Source organism: Salvia hispanica, chromosome 4, assembly GCF_023119035.1.
Source record: "Salvia hispanica cultivar TCC Black 2014 chromosome 4, UniMelb_Shisp_WGS_1.0, whole genome shotgun sequence".
NCBI classification, from domain to species: Eukaryota; Viridiplantae; Streptophyta; class Magnoliopsida; order Lamiales; family Lamiaceae; genus Salvia; species Salvia hispanica.
The window spans coordinates 16,726,370-16,746,115 of record NC_062968.1 but is presented as its reverse complement, the minus strand read 5'-3'; the positions used below and the strand labels follow the sequence as shown (position 1 = coordinate 16,746,115).

General features: G+C 37.8%; 2 protein-coding genes and 1 pseudogene across 3 annotated transcripts; all 3 read right to left on the bottom strand.

The window, feature by feature from the left end:
* Positions 1-1,389: 1,389 nt before the first annotated feature.
* On the bottom strand, positions 1,390-4,548 carry LOC125220478 (annotated as a pseudogene).
* Positions 4,549-6,462: 1,914 nt separating this feature from the next.
* Positions 6,463-11,142, bottom strand: LOC125223267 (leucine-rich repeat receptor protein kinase HPCA1-like). 2 transcript variants are annotated; one of them, XM_048126335.1, is made up of 19 exons: positions 11,005-11,134; positions 10,708-10,828; positions 10,565-10,636; positions 10,399-10,473; positions 10,259-10,330; positions 10,019-10,180; positions 9,865-9,939; positions 9,690-9,761; positions 9,544-9,609; positions 9,395-9,463; positions 9,243-9,317; positions 9,099-9,170; positions 8,884-9,018; positions 8,320-8,798; positions 8,080-8,235; positions 7,857-7,993; positions 7,572-7,791; positions 7,199-7,434; positions 6,463-7,109 (listed from the first exon to the last, which is right to left on the bottom strand). In XM_048126335.1, exons 1-19 carry the CDS (start codon positions 11,099-11,101, stop codon positions 6,633-6,635), a joined length of 2,868 nt encoding a protein of 955 aa, XP_047982292.1. In that variant the 5' UTR covers positions 11,102-11,134; the 3' UTR covers positions 6,463-6,632. The 2 variants fall into 2 exon arrangements, with proteins under 2 accessions (XP_047982292.1, XP_047982293.1); XM_048126336.1 differs by having other exon boundaries at positions 6,464-7,109; positions 10,708-10,833; positions 11,005-11,142.
* Positions 11,143-13,833: 2,691 nt separating this feature from the next.
* On the bottom strand, positions 13,834-19,032 carry LOC125218572 (leucine-rich repeat receptor protein kinase HPCA1-like). The gene is made up of 19 exons (XM_048120259.1): positions 18,806-19,032; positions 18,213-18,333; positions 18,070-18,141; positions 17,897-17,971; positions 17,740-17,811; positions 17,500-17,661; positions 17,348-17,422; positions 17,165-17,236; positions 17,014-17,085; positions 16,863-16,931; positions 16,704-16,778; positions 16,560-16,631; positions 16,339-16,473; positions 15,775-16,253; positions 15,528-15,683; positions 15,311-15,447; positions 14,944-15,163; positions 14,570-14,805; positions 13,834-14,480 (listed from the first exon to the last, which is right to left on the bottom strand). Exons 1-19 carry the CDS (start codon positions 18,897-18,899, stop codon positions 14,007-14,009), a joined length of 2,868 nt encoding a protein of 955 aa, XP_047976216.1. The 5' UTR covers positions 18,900-19,032; the 3' UTR covers positions 13,834-14,006.
* Between the last annotated feature and the right edge of the window lie 714 nt (positions 19,033-19,746).

The window sequence follows — 19,746 nt, the reverse complement described above, 5'->3', positions numbered from 1 at the left end:
CCCGCTTATTTTCACCAAAAAAAAAGAAAAAATCGAAGTCACAAGATGCATGCATTTTATTTATTTTAATTTCTTGTGTTGATCTATGCATTATTTTAGGGCATCCACATCCATGCACCACGGCGACTAATCTATTTGTGGAGTTGCCGTCGGTGAAGGCGTTGGTGAGTCCGAGGTACCCGCCAGTGCTTCGGGGTGGGGTCAGCGAGGTCGGGGACGATGACGAATGTCAGGCCTCTGCCTTGAGTTCTGTTATCTCTGGGAAAATGTTGATGTGGAAGGATGAGTTGAGGAGGGCTAGCGAGCTAGATCTTCCCAGGCGAAAGCGCCTGTTAATTCATAAATTCAATTGGAAATACTTGCTTAATGATATTAACTTACTATAATTAAAAGAGGACTGATAATTTTTTGGATGATACGAAATCTGCACGAATCCGACACGAAATCTGGACGAATTCGACTTGAAATCTGCACGAATCCGACACAAATCTGTTGGGTTGGAACTTGATAAGAACCCGATGATTTCAGGATGGGTTGGGTTTGACCTTATTGGGTTGGGTCGATATTGGGTTGACCTGATAGCGACCCAATCGACATGATTTGTCAGCCCTATTACTGATGGCATATAAGTTGAAGCCACATTTAATTCTAAAAAAAAGTCACAGTGAAAAATAACTAATTTAACTAATTGTTGGAAAGTAATAGGCTATTATAAATTATTATAATCAGGTCTAAAACGAATCCTATTTCGAGTAGTAATAAAATTTCTAAAAGGGTCATACTTTGTCAATTTACTAAAAGATCAATTGCAAATAAAATCACTGACTTATGATCTAACTTGCAACTACAGTACCATTTCTAAATCATTATATAATAATACTCCATCCGCTTCTTATAAATCATTAATTCATAAATTCAATTAGAAATATTTGCTCTATATGTACGTAAAGTTTTATATTTATCACTATATTGTTGGTATTGTATCCTTATAAAGGAGGATTTGAAGAGTTGAAAATTATAAACCAAGCAATTGTAATGTACTAATATCGTTAGTTCATAAATTCAATTGAAAATATTTGCTTTATATGTACTGTTTTATTTTATCACTTTATTGTTGGTATTGTATACTTATAAACCAAAGGAATTTCTTTTCTGTTAAGCTCACACGGTATTACTATATTTAACACTATATTAGATGACATATAGGTTGAAGCCACATTTGATTCAAAAAAAAAGTCACAGCGAAAGATAACTAATTTAATTGTTGGAAAGTAATAGCTAATCCGCATTATAAATCGTTATAATAAGGTCTAGAATGAATCTTATTTCGAGTAGTAATAAAATTTCTAAAAGAGTTTTGGCAAAGTTCTCTACAAAAAAATTTTGGGCCTAGTTTTGCCCTAGCCTTGGGTCCACGGCCTCCAGCAGCAGCCCATCACGATGCGGAGACCAGACCCAATCTACCAGCAGCTGGTACCCGCTGATCATGGCCCCGGGCAGCCTCCCGCACACTAGCCCTAGCACCACGGCGCCAAACGCGTAAACGTTTGACTGTTGCGTAGCCCTGCCCATGCAGGAGTGCTCGGGCGTGATGTACCCCATGGTGCCTATTACCTCCCCAGTTTCCGCATAGGATGTCTCCCCATTGTCGAGCGCCCGGGCTCGGCCGAAGTCACCGAGGTGGGCGTCAAAGTTGGAGTCAAGCATAATGTTGCTCGCCTTGACGTCGCAGTGCACCACCCTTTGTTCATACTCGTTGTGGAGGTATTGCAGAGCGGAGGCTACGCCGGATATGATATTGTAGCGGAAGTGCCAACCCAACGACTCCACGTCCGGCCGTACAAATAGGTGCTTGTCTAGGCTATCGTTGGACATGTACTCGTACACCAACAGGAGCGTCCTAGACTTGTGGCACCACCTAGATAAATAGACGACAACATGAGATTTTTAATACTAACGTATAAAATATTAAATTTAGAAGAAAATGTGTTTTCGATGCATATTTATAATTAATTAATATGCTATGCTAAAAATGATGATGAAAGGCCTGCGGGCTGCGATCTATTAACTTGTTTAGCAACAGTTCATACATACGCAATAGACGACAAATATGTGGAGATTTGGACACGTGGATGCATTTGTGGCATGCAATAAACATAATTGGATTACTAGAATTTGAATTTTGAACAAACAAACATGATACGTACCGAGTAACTTGACAAGATGGCGGTGGCGGAGACAGTTGATGATGGTGAGCTCCGCCAAGAAATCGTCCTGCCCTTGAAGGCTCTCTCTAGAAAATCTCTTGGCGGCGATGTCGAGATTCTCCTTGGGCAAGTTCCCCTTGAAAACCTGGCCAAGTAGGTTCCTCTGGTCGAAGTCATTGGTAGCCTTGTTCAACTCATTGAACTTAAACTCCACTGGCGTTCCAAGAAGGCTCCGCAGCACTGCCACTAGCTTCGGATTCGAAATAGCCCCCGCTTCCGCCAGTAGTATACCAACACCACCGCGCCTAGCACCAGCAACACCGCCGCCCCAATCCCCGTCCCTAGCCCAATCACCAGCAAGCTCGTGTCTTCATCCAAGTGGTAGACGGTCAAGTTCTACCTTAAAACACAGTTCACATGCGTGCCGCAAACCCGAAATACAAGTCCTGACCAACGTGTTCCGTCAGACTCAGATCATACGATATTACCACCTTCCCACTCCACCTGCTCTGCGATGTAGACCTGGATGCGCCCACCACCGCCGTAGTCGACCCAAACATTGTGGAATTTCGGCGTGGGTGAAGAAGCAATGGTGTGTTGTACAGAACCAGAGGCTTAACCACCGCCACATATATGATGCTGTCGAGATTCAAACCGAGGTGGTTATCGTCCGGATCGAAGCTTTGCTTGGAGGTGTCGAGCTCCACGGCGACTAATCTATTCGTGGAGTTGCCGTCGGTGAAGGCGTTGGTGAGTCCGAGGTACCTGCTGGTGCTTCGGGGTGGGGGGCCAGTGAGGTCGGGGACGATGACGAAGGCCAGGCCTCTGCCTTGAGTTCCGTTATCTATGGGGAATATGTTGATGAAGAAGGATGTGTTGAGGAGGGTTGGCGAGCTAGATCTTCCGAGAGGCAAAAACTCCTGTTAATTCATAGATTCAATTGGAAATATTTGCTTATTAATAGTAACTTACTATCATTAAAAGATGACCGATAATTTTTTGGATGACATGAAATCTGCACGAATCCGACACGAAATATGTACGAATCCGACACGATTCTGTTGGGTTGGAACCCGTTAAGAACCCGATGATTTCAGGATGGGTTGGGTTTGACCTTATTGAGTTGGGTCGATATTGGGTTGACCCGATAGCGACCCAATCCGTATGATTTGTCAGCCCTATTATTGATGGCATATAGGTTGAAGCCACATTTGATTCTAAAAAAAGTCACAATGAAAGATAACTAATTTAATTAATTGTAGCAAAGTAATACTAATAGCTAATCTGCATTATAAATCATTATAATCAGGTCTAAAACGAATCCTATTTCGAGTAGTAATAAAATTTCTAAAAGAGTCATACTTTGTCAAATTATTAACAGATCAATTGCAAATAAAATCACTGACTTTTATTGATCTAACTTGCCTAAGGATGGAACCGATTAAGCTAAATAAAATGGTTGTATCATGATTAAACTAAAACTGATGTAATTTTATATTACTACATGCATATGTATACATAACAATTTTGACTATTGGATTAATCCATGACTTTAATATAATTAATCTCACTTCTTGGAAGGGGGAGTATAGTAGACTTGTAGTGGTTCTGGAGGTAGCTAAACCCAAATTATGTGGATGATCTTGGAGATAAATTATTTGGATTACTTTAAGATTGATTAATTACACATATAATGGAGATAAATAATGTTGATTAATGAGCATATAATAGGTATATATTGTGCATTTAGTGGCTAAATATAGAGGATTAATAGGTGTAACACCCATCTTTCTTACTTGCCCTTTTAAAACGATTCGAAGAACTTCGACATTTATAATGCGTGTCATTTTCGGTTTACCGTGGGATTAAATGAAATGTTTGATAATATGTACTTTTATCTAATCGAATATTAGATTTTTCGAAATACAAATAGATATATATGATTATTTCTGAATGATCAAAGGTCGATACATGTTTATGAAACTCCTTAGTAAATGAATAAGAAGTAGTATAAAACTACCCCATGAAAATAGAACTAGCGTTTTTGCAAAGTTCTCTACACAAAATTTTCGGGCCTCTTCTTCTTCACAAACCCAAAACATCTTCTTCTTCGGCTCACGCTAAACTCGGGCCGGCAGGGACGGAGCCAGAAATTCTTAGCACGAGGGGCAAAAATATACATAAAGATAATTTAAACATTCTAGAAGGGGCAATTAGTAGAAGATTAATATAAAAAATTCTATAGAAAGTTATACATATATAAAGGTAGTTATACCTGAGCAGGGGCATTTGCCCCATCTAGTATATAACTAGATCCGTCCCTGCGAGCCGGTAGGCCCATGATCACCAACCACTCCCATAGTGAACAAGTAAAGCTGATTAATCTCATAGTGTGCCAAAATCAACAACTTGCTCAAACAAAGAAAATGATAAAGCAATACCTCGGTAAATTAGGATCTTGCTTTTCTCGGAGAAACAATTGATAAATTGCTAACCCAAATCACCTTCTCCAACTAGCTATTTATGAGAGGAGTACTTGTGCTCTAGGCAAGAAACAAAAAAATGTTTTAATTAAAGTTAGGGAGTATATTTTTGGTGGGACTTAAAGTTAGGGCCAAAAGAATAAAAGAAAAAGAGAAGAGAAGCTTGGGCCTTGACCGATGGATTTGGGAGCATAATGTTGGGTTTCTTTTTGGAGCTTGGGCCATTATTACTAGAGGTGGCCACGGTTCGGCACCACCAGTTACGGTTTTGAAAATTGCTAAACCGGAACCGAATCGCAAGGGTGTTTTGCGGTTACGATTCCAGTTCCAAAACCGCCGGTTTCGGTATCGGTTCCAAATTGCCGGTTTTTTGCGATTCCGGTTTGGAACCGCCCGGACCGGTGGTTCCGTCACAATTTCGGTTCAAAATTTTTTGAACCTGAACTGAACCACTGTTCTAAAATCGACGGTTTCGGTTCGAGTAAATTCTCACGGTTTCGGTTTGGAACCGTGATCGGCGGTTACGGTTTTGATTTTAACCGCCGGTTCAGTAAACCTTGGGCGGGTCCAATTATTACAGTAATTGGTTGAGCTATGATTTAATTAGTGTGATGGACTAATTTTAATTTGTTTTAGGCTGATGATTCATAATAATTAACTAGCTTGCTACTAAACTTTTGGGCCCATGAGGATTAACATGTTGGACTAGTTAATAATTCCAACCCAACAATATTAAGTTCCGGAATTAGTTGGCATCCCGAAATGTAAGTCAAAGAAACTAATTCTCGAGTTAGTTATTTAACGCAACTAATTAAATCTCTTGAATTTTAAAGGGGAAAATGAATTTAAACTTTCATTAAGTGTAATCAAAATTCAAGAGGGAAATCTTCATTTTGGATTAGAATTAATGAAATGGAATTCCTTTTTTGCCGCAATTTTTGCCGCAATTTTTCGTTTGATTTCTGTGCACAAATTTTTAAACACAACCACCTTTCATTTCAGTATAGTAGTTATAATCTTAACGTTAGATTTCACTATTCCAAATAATAAAGCAAATAATAATATAAATGAGTCCCACATTCCACTATCACCCACTTCAATTATTAGTTATATTCTAATTGAAATATTATTTTTTTTTCTACTACGTTTTCTCATGTCGAGTAAGACCGAGTCAAAGATTATCGACTAAGGAATTAAGCTTTTGAGGCGAGAATTTCTTTCTAAAATATGAACTTGCCTTTTTAGCATGATTATATGAAAATTATGCCTTATATATGCTTTTGTAATGCCATATTTTGTTTTATGGAATACCTATCTGTTTGGCTATGCCAATTATGTTTATTCGAATTTGGGTCTCACTAGGACCGCAAACTCTACTCGGACTAGTGTACACATATAAAGATCGTGAGTTAACTTTCGAGTTGAACGGTCCAGTGACCGTCGTAGAATGTGGCCACATTCTCGGTTCATGTACGTTTCAGATATGGTATCTATGATGAACTTAGATTGCAATCGACTTTACGAACAAAATACTTTAGTGACTCGGGCCTTTTAAGTTAAAACCTCGAGATCACTCAATTGTGGTTGACAAAATACTTTTACGAAAGTTATATTTTTCAGCAATGTTCCCACCGAGTATATCAAGTACTCAGTCCTCCTGCATGTCTTTTCTAAACGTGCAGGTTAAGCATGGATGAGGGGTGGCAGTGTTGAGAAAGAGTTGACAAATAAGATAGCTTTAAGATGTCCAGTAAATTGTGTCTCCATACATAATTTATTGTCTTGAACTCTTCCGCTGCAGTTCTTTTGTTCTAAGATAATCAAATCTCAATGTCGATACTCTTGATTCATTTCGTTATGAACCCCTTGAGTTTGCTGTGAAAGCCAGTTTCAGTCTTACCTGTCATATCTATGTTTATTTTCCCTTTAACCTTTATATTAGTCACGTTGAGTCAAACTTACTATTACTAGTATAGTTTCCACCGTAAGAAAAGAGGCTTTGGTTACTATAAGGATGGTTAGAGCCTTTGCTGTGTCCTTCATAACTTGCTGAGGTTGAGGCTGATTCAGCATTAGGATTATACCCTGCAGCTTCCATGATGTTCTCTATCTCTTTAACCACCTCACTCATATGTGGCCTGCTCTCGCCCGACTCATGAACACACCTCAGAGCTACGTCCACAAATCTCTCCACGCTTCTGGGAGACGGGCTTGAGGCTACTATCGGGTCAAGAATGCCCTCGAGGTTATACATTTCCTTGCCAGTATCCATGGCCTGCTTCACTTCTCTAACTATGTACTTCCCCTTCTCAATGGGACTTCTTGCAGTTAGAAGCTCCAAGAGCAGCACCACGAAGCTGTACACATCGCTCTTCTCTGTCAGTTGTTGTGTCATGTAGTATTCGGGATCCAGATATCCCTGAGTTTAGGAAGGAAGGATAATATTTACATTGATTTTCAACTTGAGTATTCATATGAAAAATAAGAGTAAGTCTTGCAGTATACTACCATTGTGCCTTTAACTTGAGTTGTGACATGACCCCTTTCAGGTTCATTCATAGGCTTAGAGAGACCGAAATCTGCTACTTTGGCATTTAGTCTCTCGTCCAATAAGATGTTGTTTGATTTTATGTCTCTGTGTATGATTGGAGGGTTGGCTAAGTCATGCAGATATTGGATCCCTCTGGCTGCTCCAAGGGCTATTTTCAGTCTCCTCATCCAATCTAATCTGATTCCTGACTTTCCTGTAAAGATATAGTACTATTATTCAATAGTTTTCCTTTTTTATATGAGGTGATCACCAACCTATAAGCTGAATATAAGAGGCAGTTTTACTGTGCATTTATTTCAAGATTAAGCTATGTTGAGAATGAAGAAAAACCTGAGAGACTATCCTTCAATGTGCCATTCGCGATAAACTCGTAAACCAGCATTTGTTCACCCTGATCAAAACAAAAACCTACTAGAGACACAACATTCTTGTGATGAACCCTTGACAGTAGCTCGATTTCAGTTTTGAACTCGAGGCCACCTTGCATGGATCCTTGCTGAGCTCTTTTGATGGCAATGAGTTGTCCATGCGGTAGGGTTCCTCTATATACCTGACAAAACAGTTGACACAATTTACAACTCATGTTTTTAAGAAAAAAGAAAATAAAGTAGACACCTTTCCATATCCTCCACTTCCAACATCATTGAGTTCTGAGAAGTTATTTGTGATTCTCTTGAGTTCTTCAAATGAGAAGCTCTTTGCTCCTTTCAGCTGTGGAACTCCACCGCTGTTCGCATTTGAATCCCACGCAGCTGCACATATATATGAAGAAGTAACATCTTACAACTGCTGAGCTTAAAGAAGAACAAAAATCAATACTATTGGATCTCAAATATACCAAAAGGATCGTTCCTTCTGTCAGCTGTATCAGCTCTTTTCCTCTGCCGGTAAGCATAAACTCCCGCCATGAGTAACAACAGCACTAGGACGCTGCCACCAGCCGCAGCTCCTATGATGATACCGGAGCTTGACTTCTTTGATGAAGCTTGCAGTCCTAAACAAATTTTGCAGAAATCAGAATAAAACAAGGTAGTAACAACCGATGATCTCTTAAAATATATGCATTTTGGAAACTTACCAATAAAATAAGGATAGCTGTTGGCAATGAAGTAAAAGGGACCATATTCCTTTGGTGGTTTGTAGGTTTGGTTGCTTAGCATAAATCCAATAGAAGAGATCCCTGTTCGATTGAAATGGTCTTGGCCAGATGGGAAAACTTGCAGGCTGAGCAGCAGGTAGTTATCTATATTCTTCGTTGGATTGCTGAGAGAAATAGAATCTATAGGAAGGCCATGTGACTTAAATGAGGCCGTCATGTTTTTATGAAGATACGCAAAAATGCTTGAGTTCCCGTAGTTGGAGAAGGATGGAGCGCGGAAGAAGAGTGTCCCCATGTATGGATATGCACATTTACAACTGGGGCTGAAGACTCTATCTTCAGTGCAGGGCTGAGGATTGCAATTCTCTAATGGCGTTGTGTACATGGGGGCAGACTGCTCGGGAAACTTGCAGTAGCTCTGTGTCTCGTCTTCATGACAGATCAGGTTTCCCACAAGTCTGCAACATGCAAAGGAAAAACACAACAGCAGAATTATCATCAAGATATGGGAAATAGCATCTTTGAGAGGTGTGGAAATTTTACATGATTTGGAAATGAAGACCGGCTTGTTGTGTGAAGGCATCAATGAAATTGTCCTCCAAATCAATCAGCTGCAGTTGGCTGCTGGGGTTGGGACCAATGGTCAAGGTGCCATTGATCCGATTGTACCTCAATTTGCTGATTTGGAATAAGGAGTTATATATGATGTTGATGGTTGGAGATGATAATCAAATATACTAATTGAAAAGGTAACTTACACAGTCTGCAGCTGGGGAAGGCCAAACATGGAAGATGGAAGTGGGCCTTGAACTTGTGTCATTTCCATTATCCTGCGCATTTCAAGGACATATAAGATATTGTCGAGAAAGACCAGTCACACACTTAGTCAGGGAAAAACATACAGTGAAGTTAAAGACTGCAGAGATGAAAACCACGGAGGCACATCAGTTGCATCAAACGAGTTATTGCTCAGGTCCCTGCAATGTTTTCGAGACTTCTCCATAAGTACTACGCTACAATAGCCGTTGTCTATAACTAAATATATGTGACTTACACATAGTTGAGTGAGTCCATGCCAGTTAAGTTTGGCAAAACACCAGTCAGCTTATTAGTTGCCAAGAACCTGAAATTGTGCCATTGGTTTTCACCTCTCACAGATAGGAACGAATATGAAGTCGAAAGCTAACCATTTTTTTTACTTACAACTCCTGCACATGTGTGAGATTGTTGAGATTTTCAGGCCCACTTAAAGAATTTCTGTCAAGCCGCCTGTGCAAACAAAAGGATCTCTCTAAGCAAAGAGACCTCAAAATAATGAAGGAAAAAAAGGTTATGTTTATGTTACTTACACAACCTCCAGAGCCTTCACAAGGCCTAGTGTGGAGGGGATGTCTCCGGTAAGCTTATTGTTCTCAAGAAGCCTGCTCGAATAAACATTATAAGGAAAAAGCAAAACAATGCTTACATCATATGTACAATAATCACAAACTATGCTTCATTTTTGTGACATTGTGATGTACTTACAAATGTATAAGGGTCATATTTGAGTTGAAGAGCCTAGAGGGAATCTCACCGGACAACTGATTCCCTCCGAAATGGCTGCGTAAGATTGGCATATGCATATTCAATATGTTGAAGCATAGGAATTTTACAAACATATGCATAGCAGAGAACTTACAAGTGCTTTGTTTTGAGAAGCATGTCAAGACCGGGTGAAGTTCCATTAGAAACGGGGATCGTTCCAGTAAGTTTATTATCAGCTAAGTCCAGCCAATAGAGATGTGATAGCTTGCCAATTTTACGAGGTATCCCTCCAATGAAACCGTTTGAGTTAAGTGAGCTTCGCTTCAATGGAAAAAGCATAAGATGGGAAGTGCTAAAAAAAGAAGAAATAATATTTAAGATAGTCTGTTCTTACAGGTGTACCAGCTGCTGCAGAGATCCTATTGAGGGTGGAATTGGACCAGAAAATCCACAACCTACGAGTATCCTGCAATTCATGTAGTTTTAGTTTCTTAAAAAATTGGCGATTCATAAAACGTTGTGTTGTACTCTTACAAGCTCGTCAACTTCTTCATATCTCCTATGGCTTGAGGAAGAGGTCCAGTCATTTCTTTGTTGTATGACAAATCCCTATATGAACCATCATATCCATATTTATATCAACAGTGTAAAATAGTAACACGCATGAGTAAAATAGAAGTTATGGGAATGAAACACATACAGTGTCTGCAGCTCTGATATTTTCACAATGTCTGATGATAACTGGCCACTTAAGTTGATGGTGGCTAATGTACTGAAATTTGCAGATAAAGGTGTGAGAACATATAACTATCTATGCATACAACGAACGAGAGGAAAACTTACATAGAGATGACGCGTGTGTTGGCGCAGCTGATTCCTTCCCAACCCAATCCACAAGGATCAGACCCTTCCCAATTTGGTGGTGTGTTTTTCCAGATGCTTTTCAGAGCCTGCAGCCCAGCAACTGCACTAAAAAGATCAAATCCACTTCTTTTAACTTACTGTTGAAAATTTTATCAACATAAAACATGTTTCTTTCTTCAAAGGAAACATGCTTTTCAAGATTTGAAGCTAATATGAATACAAAATATGCAATAGATATGAAAAAAGATTTCCCTACAAAACTTGCAAACTACGTACGATCATCGGTATCTGTGATCGCTGCCGTATCCAATGCTTGGAGCAGCAAGGCAGCCAGCAATAGTAAGATTGAGAGATGAATTTTCCCAGCCATCATTCCAGATTGCTACACAACAAAAACTAATGTAGACCACCAACTATGAATTTTGGCTTGGATGCTTGAAAAGAATATGTAAAGAGAAACTTTCACAAGTTGACATTTTTCACAACATGGACTTGTTCTTCAAAGAGTTTGTGTTCCTATCAACTTATATTTTGCAGGAAACCGTCTGTTAATCTTATTTTATTTGTTCACATCATCATACAATAATATAACTATGTCTCTACTTAATTACATAAGTCTTATTCAATAATATAAGATCCAATTTTTATAATTATAATAAAATAGCTAGCATTTTAACTTAGAAATCTTATAAAGCATTTATAGTTTTATACGTACCGTATTATTTTTTGTAAAAAACTTTATTTGAAATCATTCTACCTTTTTTATTTGAAAATATTTTAAGATTATTTAGTGGTTTATTTTGGTACTCTACTTAATGTATGAATGTTTTTATTTGGACTAAAATACCCCCAATCCATAGAAGTATTTTTATACTTTATCAACTCATTTATGATTAGATCAATAACACTTGGTGGTTATTACCAATTTTTATGGTTCATCTTATTTCAGTGCATTCACCTAAACATTGAAATTAATTCTTGGATGGATCAATAACATATTTAAGTAATAAAAATGTGAGTGAACTACATTAAAAAATCCCTAATGTTTCCGTTTGTGTCACTGCAGGCCCCTAGGAAAAAAAATAGCCCATATAATCCTAACTTTAAACATAATCACATATCTTGTTTTTTCTGACTAAAATGCCCTTAATCCCTAAAAAGGCATTTTTGTCATTCCATTATATTGTCAGAAACTTCTTATATAATTTTCTAATAAGTTCTGGTACTTCATGCGTAGTTAAAATTTTATCATTATATACACTTTCTAATTTTTTTATAATATACATATTTATCATTAACCGCATTAATTAATATGAAAATAATAAAATGAGACCCTTTCTCCCTTATAAGACTCATTTTATGATATTTTTTTAATGTTTTCTATTTTCCCTAATTTTTATTTGTTTTTTACCTTGATTTATCGATCGATTTTATTTATTATGAAAGTATCATATTTTGCAGTATTAATTTATAAATTTACATTGTCTTAATTTCAGATACTATTATTAATAAACCCTATATATTTATATGATGTTAAAAATCTCAGTTGGAACTAAATTAAAATTCTTAATAACATATCAATAAATATAAAATTATCTTAAAGTTAGGCTTAGATTAACAAATTAGTTCGATGATATATAATGAAATAATATTTTAAATGTCAGTGTTTTCAAGAAAATAATTATTGTATCATTTGATTAAATATGAAATACTATTTTTTATTCTATGTATTATTGATTCAGATTTTATTTCATAAATAACTTCATTTTTCCATATTTTTTTGTTGTTTCTAAATGAATTTCCTACATGATATAAGTAGTATATATATTGTTACCACTAACTAGAAATAGAGGAATATAAGAAGTTTTTTTGTGTAGAAATATTGACAAAACTTTAATCACGTATGAAGTACCAAAACTTATTAGGATATCACATAAGAAGTTGCTACAGAAATGTGACATAATTCTTAGGGTGTCTCCACCGTCGCCCTTCCCGTTCGCCCGTCGCCGACGAGCGACCGGACGTCCGCCGTAGGGAGCGGGAAGGGCGCCCACGCCCGTCCCGAGTGCCCGTCGGATGGGCTCGCCCCTCGCATCGACGTCCTACCTGACGTTCGCCACTGTGGCGTGGGTAGGACGTCCCACCGAAAATTATTATTATTTAAAAAAAAAAAAAAAATCTATAAATACGGCTCGTGTCGAAATTTTAATTCCGTAAATTTTAATTTTAATTGTGAAATTTTTAATTTTATTGCGGAAAGTCCTAGTGGGGAGTCCTAGTGCAATGAGAAGTCCTAGTGAAATGGGAAGGGCTAGTGCTAACGTGGCAGACAATTTTTGTGGGAAGGGCTAGTGGAGGTCCTAGTGGGAGGGGCGCCACCGGAGACACCCTTATGTCAGCGAATTTAGGGATTGCCAAAAATGCCCTTCAGGGCATTTGGGCATTTTGGTCCGAAAAATGGCTACAAATATACGATATGTGATTATGTTTAAGGTTAAGGTTGTATGAAGATATTTTTTTTTCCCTAGGAGCCTGCATTGACACAAACGTTTGGGATTTTTTACGTAGTTCACTCTAAAAATTTCTCCATACATAATATCATAGTTTTGCATCTGAAAAGGGTCCGAGAATTTCGATGTATATATGTATCTTAACAGTACATAGATAAAATCATCACCAAAACAAACTTTATCTTTGTTTGTATGTTAACCTTAATGATGGATGGATCAAATAAATATAACAGCAATAGTTCAGTGCTCGTATAGCTACTTTAATTCCAGTATATCAAGATTGATAGAATCATAAAATTATAAATTGTGAGTGAGTTCATCAGTAGTACTAATGAAAGTTTAGAAAATAAAACTACTTTAAATGCAAGAGAGAGAGAGGGGGAGAGAAATTAAAGTGTGCAAACATAATTGAGTTGATAATGAAAAGTATAAAAATGTCCTCCTTGGGGCCATTTTACTCTAAAAAAATGAAAAACATGCAAACATCAAAGTCCAGAGATCGCAAATGATATTTTTAAAGTCCAAGGACCGCATACGTGCAAATGGCAAAGTTCATGGACCATTTTTGTAGTTAACTCAACGATAAAATATTGTATTGCTTCAAAACTGCAATCTCTTATCAGTTATCAAACCAAAAAAAATGTGTACAGCAATTTGAACAATTCTTTCAAACAAACAACGCTGCTAGAAAATGACAAGCTAAATAGAAAGCCTTGTATTTTAACACAAATTTACAGAAAATCAACGGATTTTGATCATAATGTAATCCTACTTAGGCTCCAGCATTGAAGGGGGATAGTTTCCACTGTAAGCAAAGAGGCTTTGATTACTATAAGGATGGTTAGAGCCTTTGCTGTGTCCTTCATAACTTGCTGAAGTTGAGGCTGATTCAGCATTAGGATTATACCCTGCAGCTTCCATGATGTTCTCTATCTCTTTAACCACCTCACTCATATGTGGCCTGCTCTCGCCCGACTCATGAACACACCTCAGAGCTACGTCCACAAATCTCTCCACGCTTCTGGGAGACGGGCTTGAGGCTACTATCGGGTCAAGAATGCCCTCGAGGTTATACATTTCCTTGCCAGTATCCATGGCCTGCTTCACTTCTCTAACTATGTACTTCCCCTTCTCAATGGGACTTCTTGCAGTTAGAAGCTCCAAGAGCAGCACCCCGAAGCTGTACACATCGCTCTTCTCTGTCAGTTGTTGTGTCATGTAGTATTCGGGATCCAGATATCCCTGAGTTTAGGAAGGAAGGATAATATTTACATTGATTTTCAACTTGAGTATTCATATGAAAAATAAGAGTAAGTCTTGCAGTATACTACCATTGTGCCTTTAACTTGAGTTGTGACATGACCCCTTTCAGGTTCATTCATAGGCTTAGAGAGACCGAAATCTGCTACTTTGGCATTTAGTCTCTCGTCCAATAAGATGTTGTTTGATTTTATGTCTCTGTGTATGATTGGAGGGTTGGCTAAGTCATGCAGATATTGGATCCCTCTGGCTGCTCCAAGGGCTATTTTCAGTCTCCTCATCCAATCTAATCTGATTCCTGACTTTCCTGTAAAGATATAGTACTATTATTCAATAGTTTTCCTTTTTTACATGAGGTGATCACCAACCTATAAGCTGAATATAAGAGGCAGTTTTACTGTGCATTTATTTCAAGATTTAGCTATGTTGAGAAAGAAGGAAAAACCTGAGAGACTATCCTTCAATGTGCCGTTTGCGATGAACTCGTAAACGAGCATTTGTTCACCCTGCTCGAAACAAAAACCTACTAGAGCCACAACGTTCTTGTGATGAACCCTTGACAGAAGCTCGATTTCAGTTTTGAACTCAAGGCCGCCTTGCATTGATCCTTGCTGAGCTCTTTTGATGGCAATGAGTTGTCCATTTGGTAGAGTTCCTCTATATACCTGACAAAACAGTTGACACAATTCAGACTTATGTTAGTAAGCATGAATTACAAGATTTTCAATCCATTTTTAGAATGGAAAATTTAAATCTTTACAAGTAAAGATTTTAAAACTCATGTTTAAGAAAAAAGAAGATAAAGTAGTCACCTTTCCATATCCTCCACTTCCAACATCATTGAGTTCTGAGAAGTTATTTGTGATTCTCTTAAGTTCATCAAATGAAAAGCTCTTTGCTCCTTTCAGCTGTGGAACTCCACCGCTGTTCGCATTTGAATCCCACGCAGCTGCACGTATATATGAAGTACATCTTACAAATGCTGAGCATAGAGAAGAACAAAAATCATATATTGGATCTCAAACATACCAAAAGGATCATTCTTTTTGTCAGCTGTATCAGCTCTTTTCCTCTGTCGGTAAGCATAAACTCCCGCCATGAGTAACAACAGCACTAGGACGCTGCCACCAGCCGCAGCTCCTATGATGATGCCGGTGCTTGACTTCTTCGATGAAGCTTGCAGTCCTAAACAAATTTTGCAGAAATAAGAATAATACTCCTACAAATTAGCAAAAACAGATGATCTCTTGAAATATTTGCATTTTGGAAATTTTACCTGCAAAATAAGGATAGCTGTTGCCAATGAAGTAAAAGGGACCATATTCCTTTGGTGGTTTGAAGGTTTGGTTGCTTAGCATAAATCCAATAGCGGAGATCCCTGTTCGATTGAAATAGTCTTGGCCGGATGGGAAAACTTGCAGGCTGAGAAGTAGGTAGTTATCCATATTCTTAGTTGGATTGCTGAGAGAAACAGCATCTATAGGGAGGCCATGTGACTTGAATGAGGCCTTCATGTTTTGCTGAAGAGACGCGAAAATGCTTGAGTTCCCGTAGTTGGAGAAGGAAGGAGCGCGGAAGAAGAGTGTTCCCGTGTAAGGATATGCACATGTGCAACTGGGGCTGAAGACTCTATCTTCAGTGCAAGGCTGAGGATTGCAATTCTCTAATGGCGTTGTATACGTAGGGGGAGAAGGCTCGGGAATCTTGCAGTAGCTCTCTGTGACGCCTTCATCACAAATCGGGTTTCCAACAAGCCTGCAACATAGGAAGGAAAATCTCAGCAGCAGAATCATCATCAAGATATGGGAGATAGCTTCTTCGAGAGTGATGGAAAAGTTACACGATTTGGATATTAAGGCCGGCTCGTTGTGTGAAGCCATCAATGAGATTGTCCTGCAAATCAATCTGGTGCAGTTGGCTGCTGGGGTTGGAACCAAAGCTCAAGGTGCCATTGATCCGGTTGTTCTTAAATGCGCTGAATTGGGAAACGGAGGTATCTATGATTATGATGATGATGGTTTGAAATGATTATCAAGCATACTGACTGAAAAGGTTACTTACACAGTCTGCAGCTGGGGGAGGCTAAACATGGAGGGTGGAAGTGGTCCTTGAAGTTGTGTCTTCTCCATTATCCTGCGCATTTCAACGATGTATAAGATAATGTAGAGAAAAACCAATCACGAACTTAGTCAGGAAAAAACATACAGTGAAGTTAAAGATTGCAGAGATGAAAACCACGGAGGCACATCAGTTGCATCGAACGAGTTATTGCTTAGGTCACTGCAATGAATTCAAGACTTCTCCATTAGTACTATACTACTACAATACATCATTGTCTGTTACTACTAAATATATGTGACTTACACATAGTTGAGTAAATCCATGCCAGTTAAGTTTGGCAAAACACCAGTCAGCTTATTATTTGCCAAGAACCTGAAAATGTGGAATTGGTTTTCACCTTTAGAGACGGGAACGAATATGAAGTCGAAAGCTAACTGTTTTTTTATCTACTTACAGCTCCTGCACACGTGTGAGATTTTTGAGGTTTTCAGGAACCGACCCACTTAAAGAATTTCTGTCGAGCCGCCTGTGCAAGCAAAGGATCTCTCTAAGCAAGGGAACCTCAAAATAATGAAGAAAAAAAAGGTTATGTTTATGTCACTTACACAACCTCCAGAGCCTTCACAAGGCCCAGCGTGGAGGGGATTTCTCCGGTAAGCAGATTGTTCTCAAGAAGCCTGCGCGAATAAACATTATCAGGACAAACCGACAAAGCAATACAATGCTTTCATTATATGTACAATTACCACAAACAATGCTTCATTTTTGTGACATTGTGATGTACTTACAAATGTATAAGGGTCATATTGGAGTTGAAGAGCCCAGAGGGTATCTCACCGGACAACTGATTCTTTCCGAAATGGCTGCATAAGATTGGCATATGCATATTCAGTACGTTGAACATAGGAATTTACAAATGTATACATAGCAGAGAACTTACAAGTGCTTTGTGTTGAGAAGCATGTCAAGACCGGGTGAAGTTCCATCAGAAACGGGGATCGTTCCAGTAAGTTTATTATCAGCTAAGTCCAGCCAATAGAGATGTGATAGCTTGCCAATTGTAGGAGGTATCCCTCCAATGAAACCGTTTGAGTTAAGTGACCTTCGTTTCAATGGAAAAAGCATAAGATGGGCAGTGCTAAAAGAAGAAGAAAATATATTTAAGATAGTCTGTTCTTACAGGTATACCAGCTGCTGCAGAGAGCCTATCGAGGATGGAATTGGACCAGAAAATCCACAGCCTACGAGTATCCTGCGATTCATGTAGTCATAGTTTCTTAAGAACGAGTCTTCCTTATAAAATTTACATGTCATAAAATGTTGTGATGTATTCTTACAAGCTCGACAACTTCTTCATATCTCCTATTGCTTGAGGAAGTGGTCCGGTCATGCCTTTGTTGTACGACAAATCCCTATACGAACCAACATATCCATATTGATATCAACAATGTAACATACTAACACACATGAGGAAATAGAAGTTATGGAAAATTGGAGATGAAACACATACAGTGTCTGCAGCTCTGATATTTTCACAATGTCTGATGATAATTGGCCACTTAAGTTGATGTTGGCTAATGTACTGAAATTTGCAGATGAAGGTGTTAGAACATATAACTACCTATGCTTTCAACGCACGAAAGGAAAACTTACATAGAGATGACACGATTGTTAGCGCAGCTGATTCCTTCCCAACCCAATCCACAAGGATCAGACCCTTCCCAATTTGGTGGTGTGTTTTTCCAGATGCTTTTCAGAGCCTGCAGCCCAGCAACTGCATAAAAAAGATCAAATCCACTTCTTTTAACTCACTGTTGAAAATTTTATCTTAAGATCCAATATAAGTACAGCTCCCTTTCTTGAAATACCAATATAACATTGTAAAAAATGAAAAAAACCGATCTCTCTTTCTCGCTCTCTGCAAAGATACGTACTTCGTTGTAGTACTAACATATTTTGAACATGAGGAACTGAACTCCTTAAACTAAGATTACATCCTTAAACATCTGTCTCTCTCTTTCGATAGATAGATTGATAGATTGATAGATAGATAGATAGATAGATAGATCATATCGTATTAGCTCTAGTCTCTAGAAACATATTCTAAGCTACCAAGACCCCCTAAAGTGAAGATCACAGTAGCATATGTTTCTTCACAGGAAACATGCTTTTGAATGATTTGAGGCCAATATACATACAAAATATGCTGAAAATAGATTTTCCTATAGAAGTTGCAAACTACTTACAATCATCGCTATCTGTCAACGCTGTTGTATCAAACAACTGGAGCAGCAAGGCAGCAAGCAGTAATAAGATAGAGAGATGAAATTTCCCGGCCATCGTTCCAGATTATTACACAACAAAGAGTAATGTAGACCACCAACTATAAACTTTGGTTTGGATGCTTGAAAGGAATGTGCAAAGAGAAACTTTCACAAGTTGACATTTTTCACAACATGGACTTGTTCTTCAAAGAGTTTAGGTTCCTATCAACTTATATTTTTCAGGAAACTGTCTGTTAATCTTATTTTATTTGTTCACATCATCATACAATAATATAACTATGTCTACTTACATAAGTCTTATTCAATTATGGAGATTGTAGATACATTTGAGCTGAGTAATAAAAATATCTTTAGAATTTCAAATAAGTGGGGATATTTTACCTATGTCAAAATTTGTAAATATACAATTTTTATAATTATAATAAAATAGTAGGAGCATTTTAACTTAGAAATTTTATAAAGCACTTTAGTTTTATTCGTATCGTATTATTTTTTACTTATAAAATACTTTATTTGAAACCATTCTACCTTTTTTATTTTGAAATTAGTTTAAGATTTAGTGGTTTGTTTTGGTACTCTACTTAATGTGTGAATGTTTTTATCTAATTGATTTATTCGTCTGACTTTATCAGATTTATATTAAAATTAACATGATTTTGATTAGATAAAAAAAATATATTGGATCATCTCGTTCAAAATTCTGACTCCGATTATCATAAATTACTAATAATAAACTTGTTTGGGTAGCTTAATTGGGCAAGTTGGGTCCTTTGAACAATATGAAACAAAAGCCACACGCATTGAGACTTGGTAAGAAAAGTTGTATTCAATCAACTTTTATTTTGTATATAAATATAGTGGTTGTTGAAAATGAGCTGTGAACATTAACTTGATTTTATTTT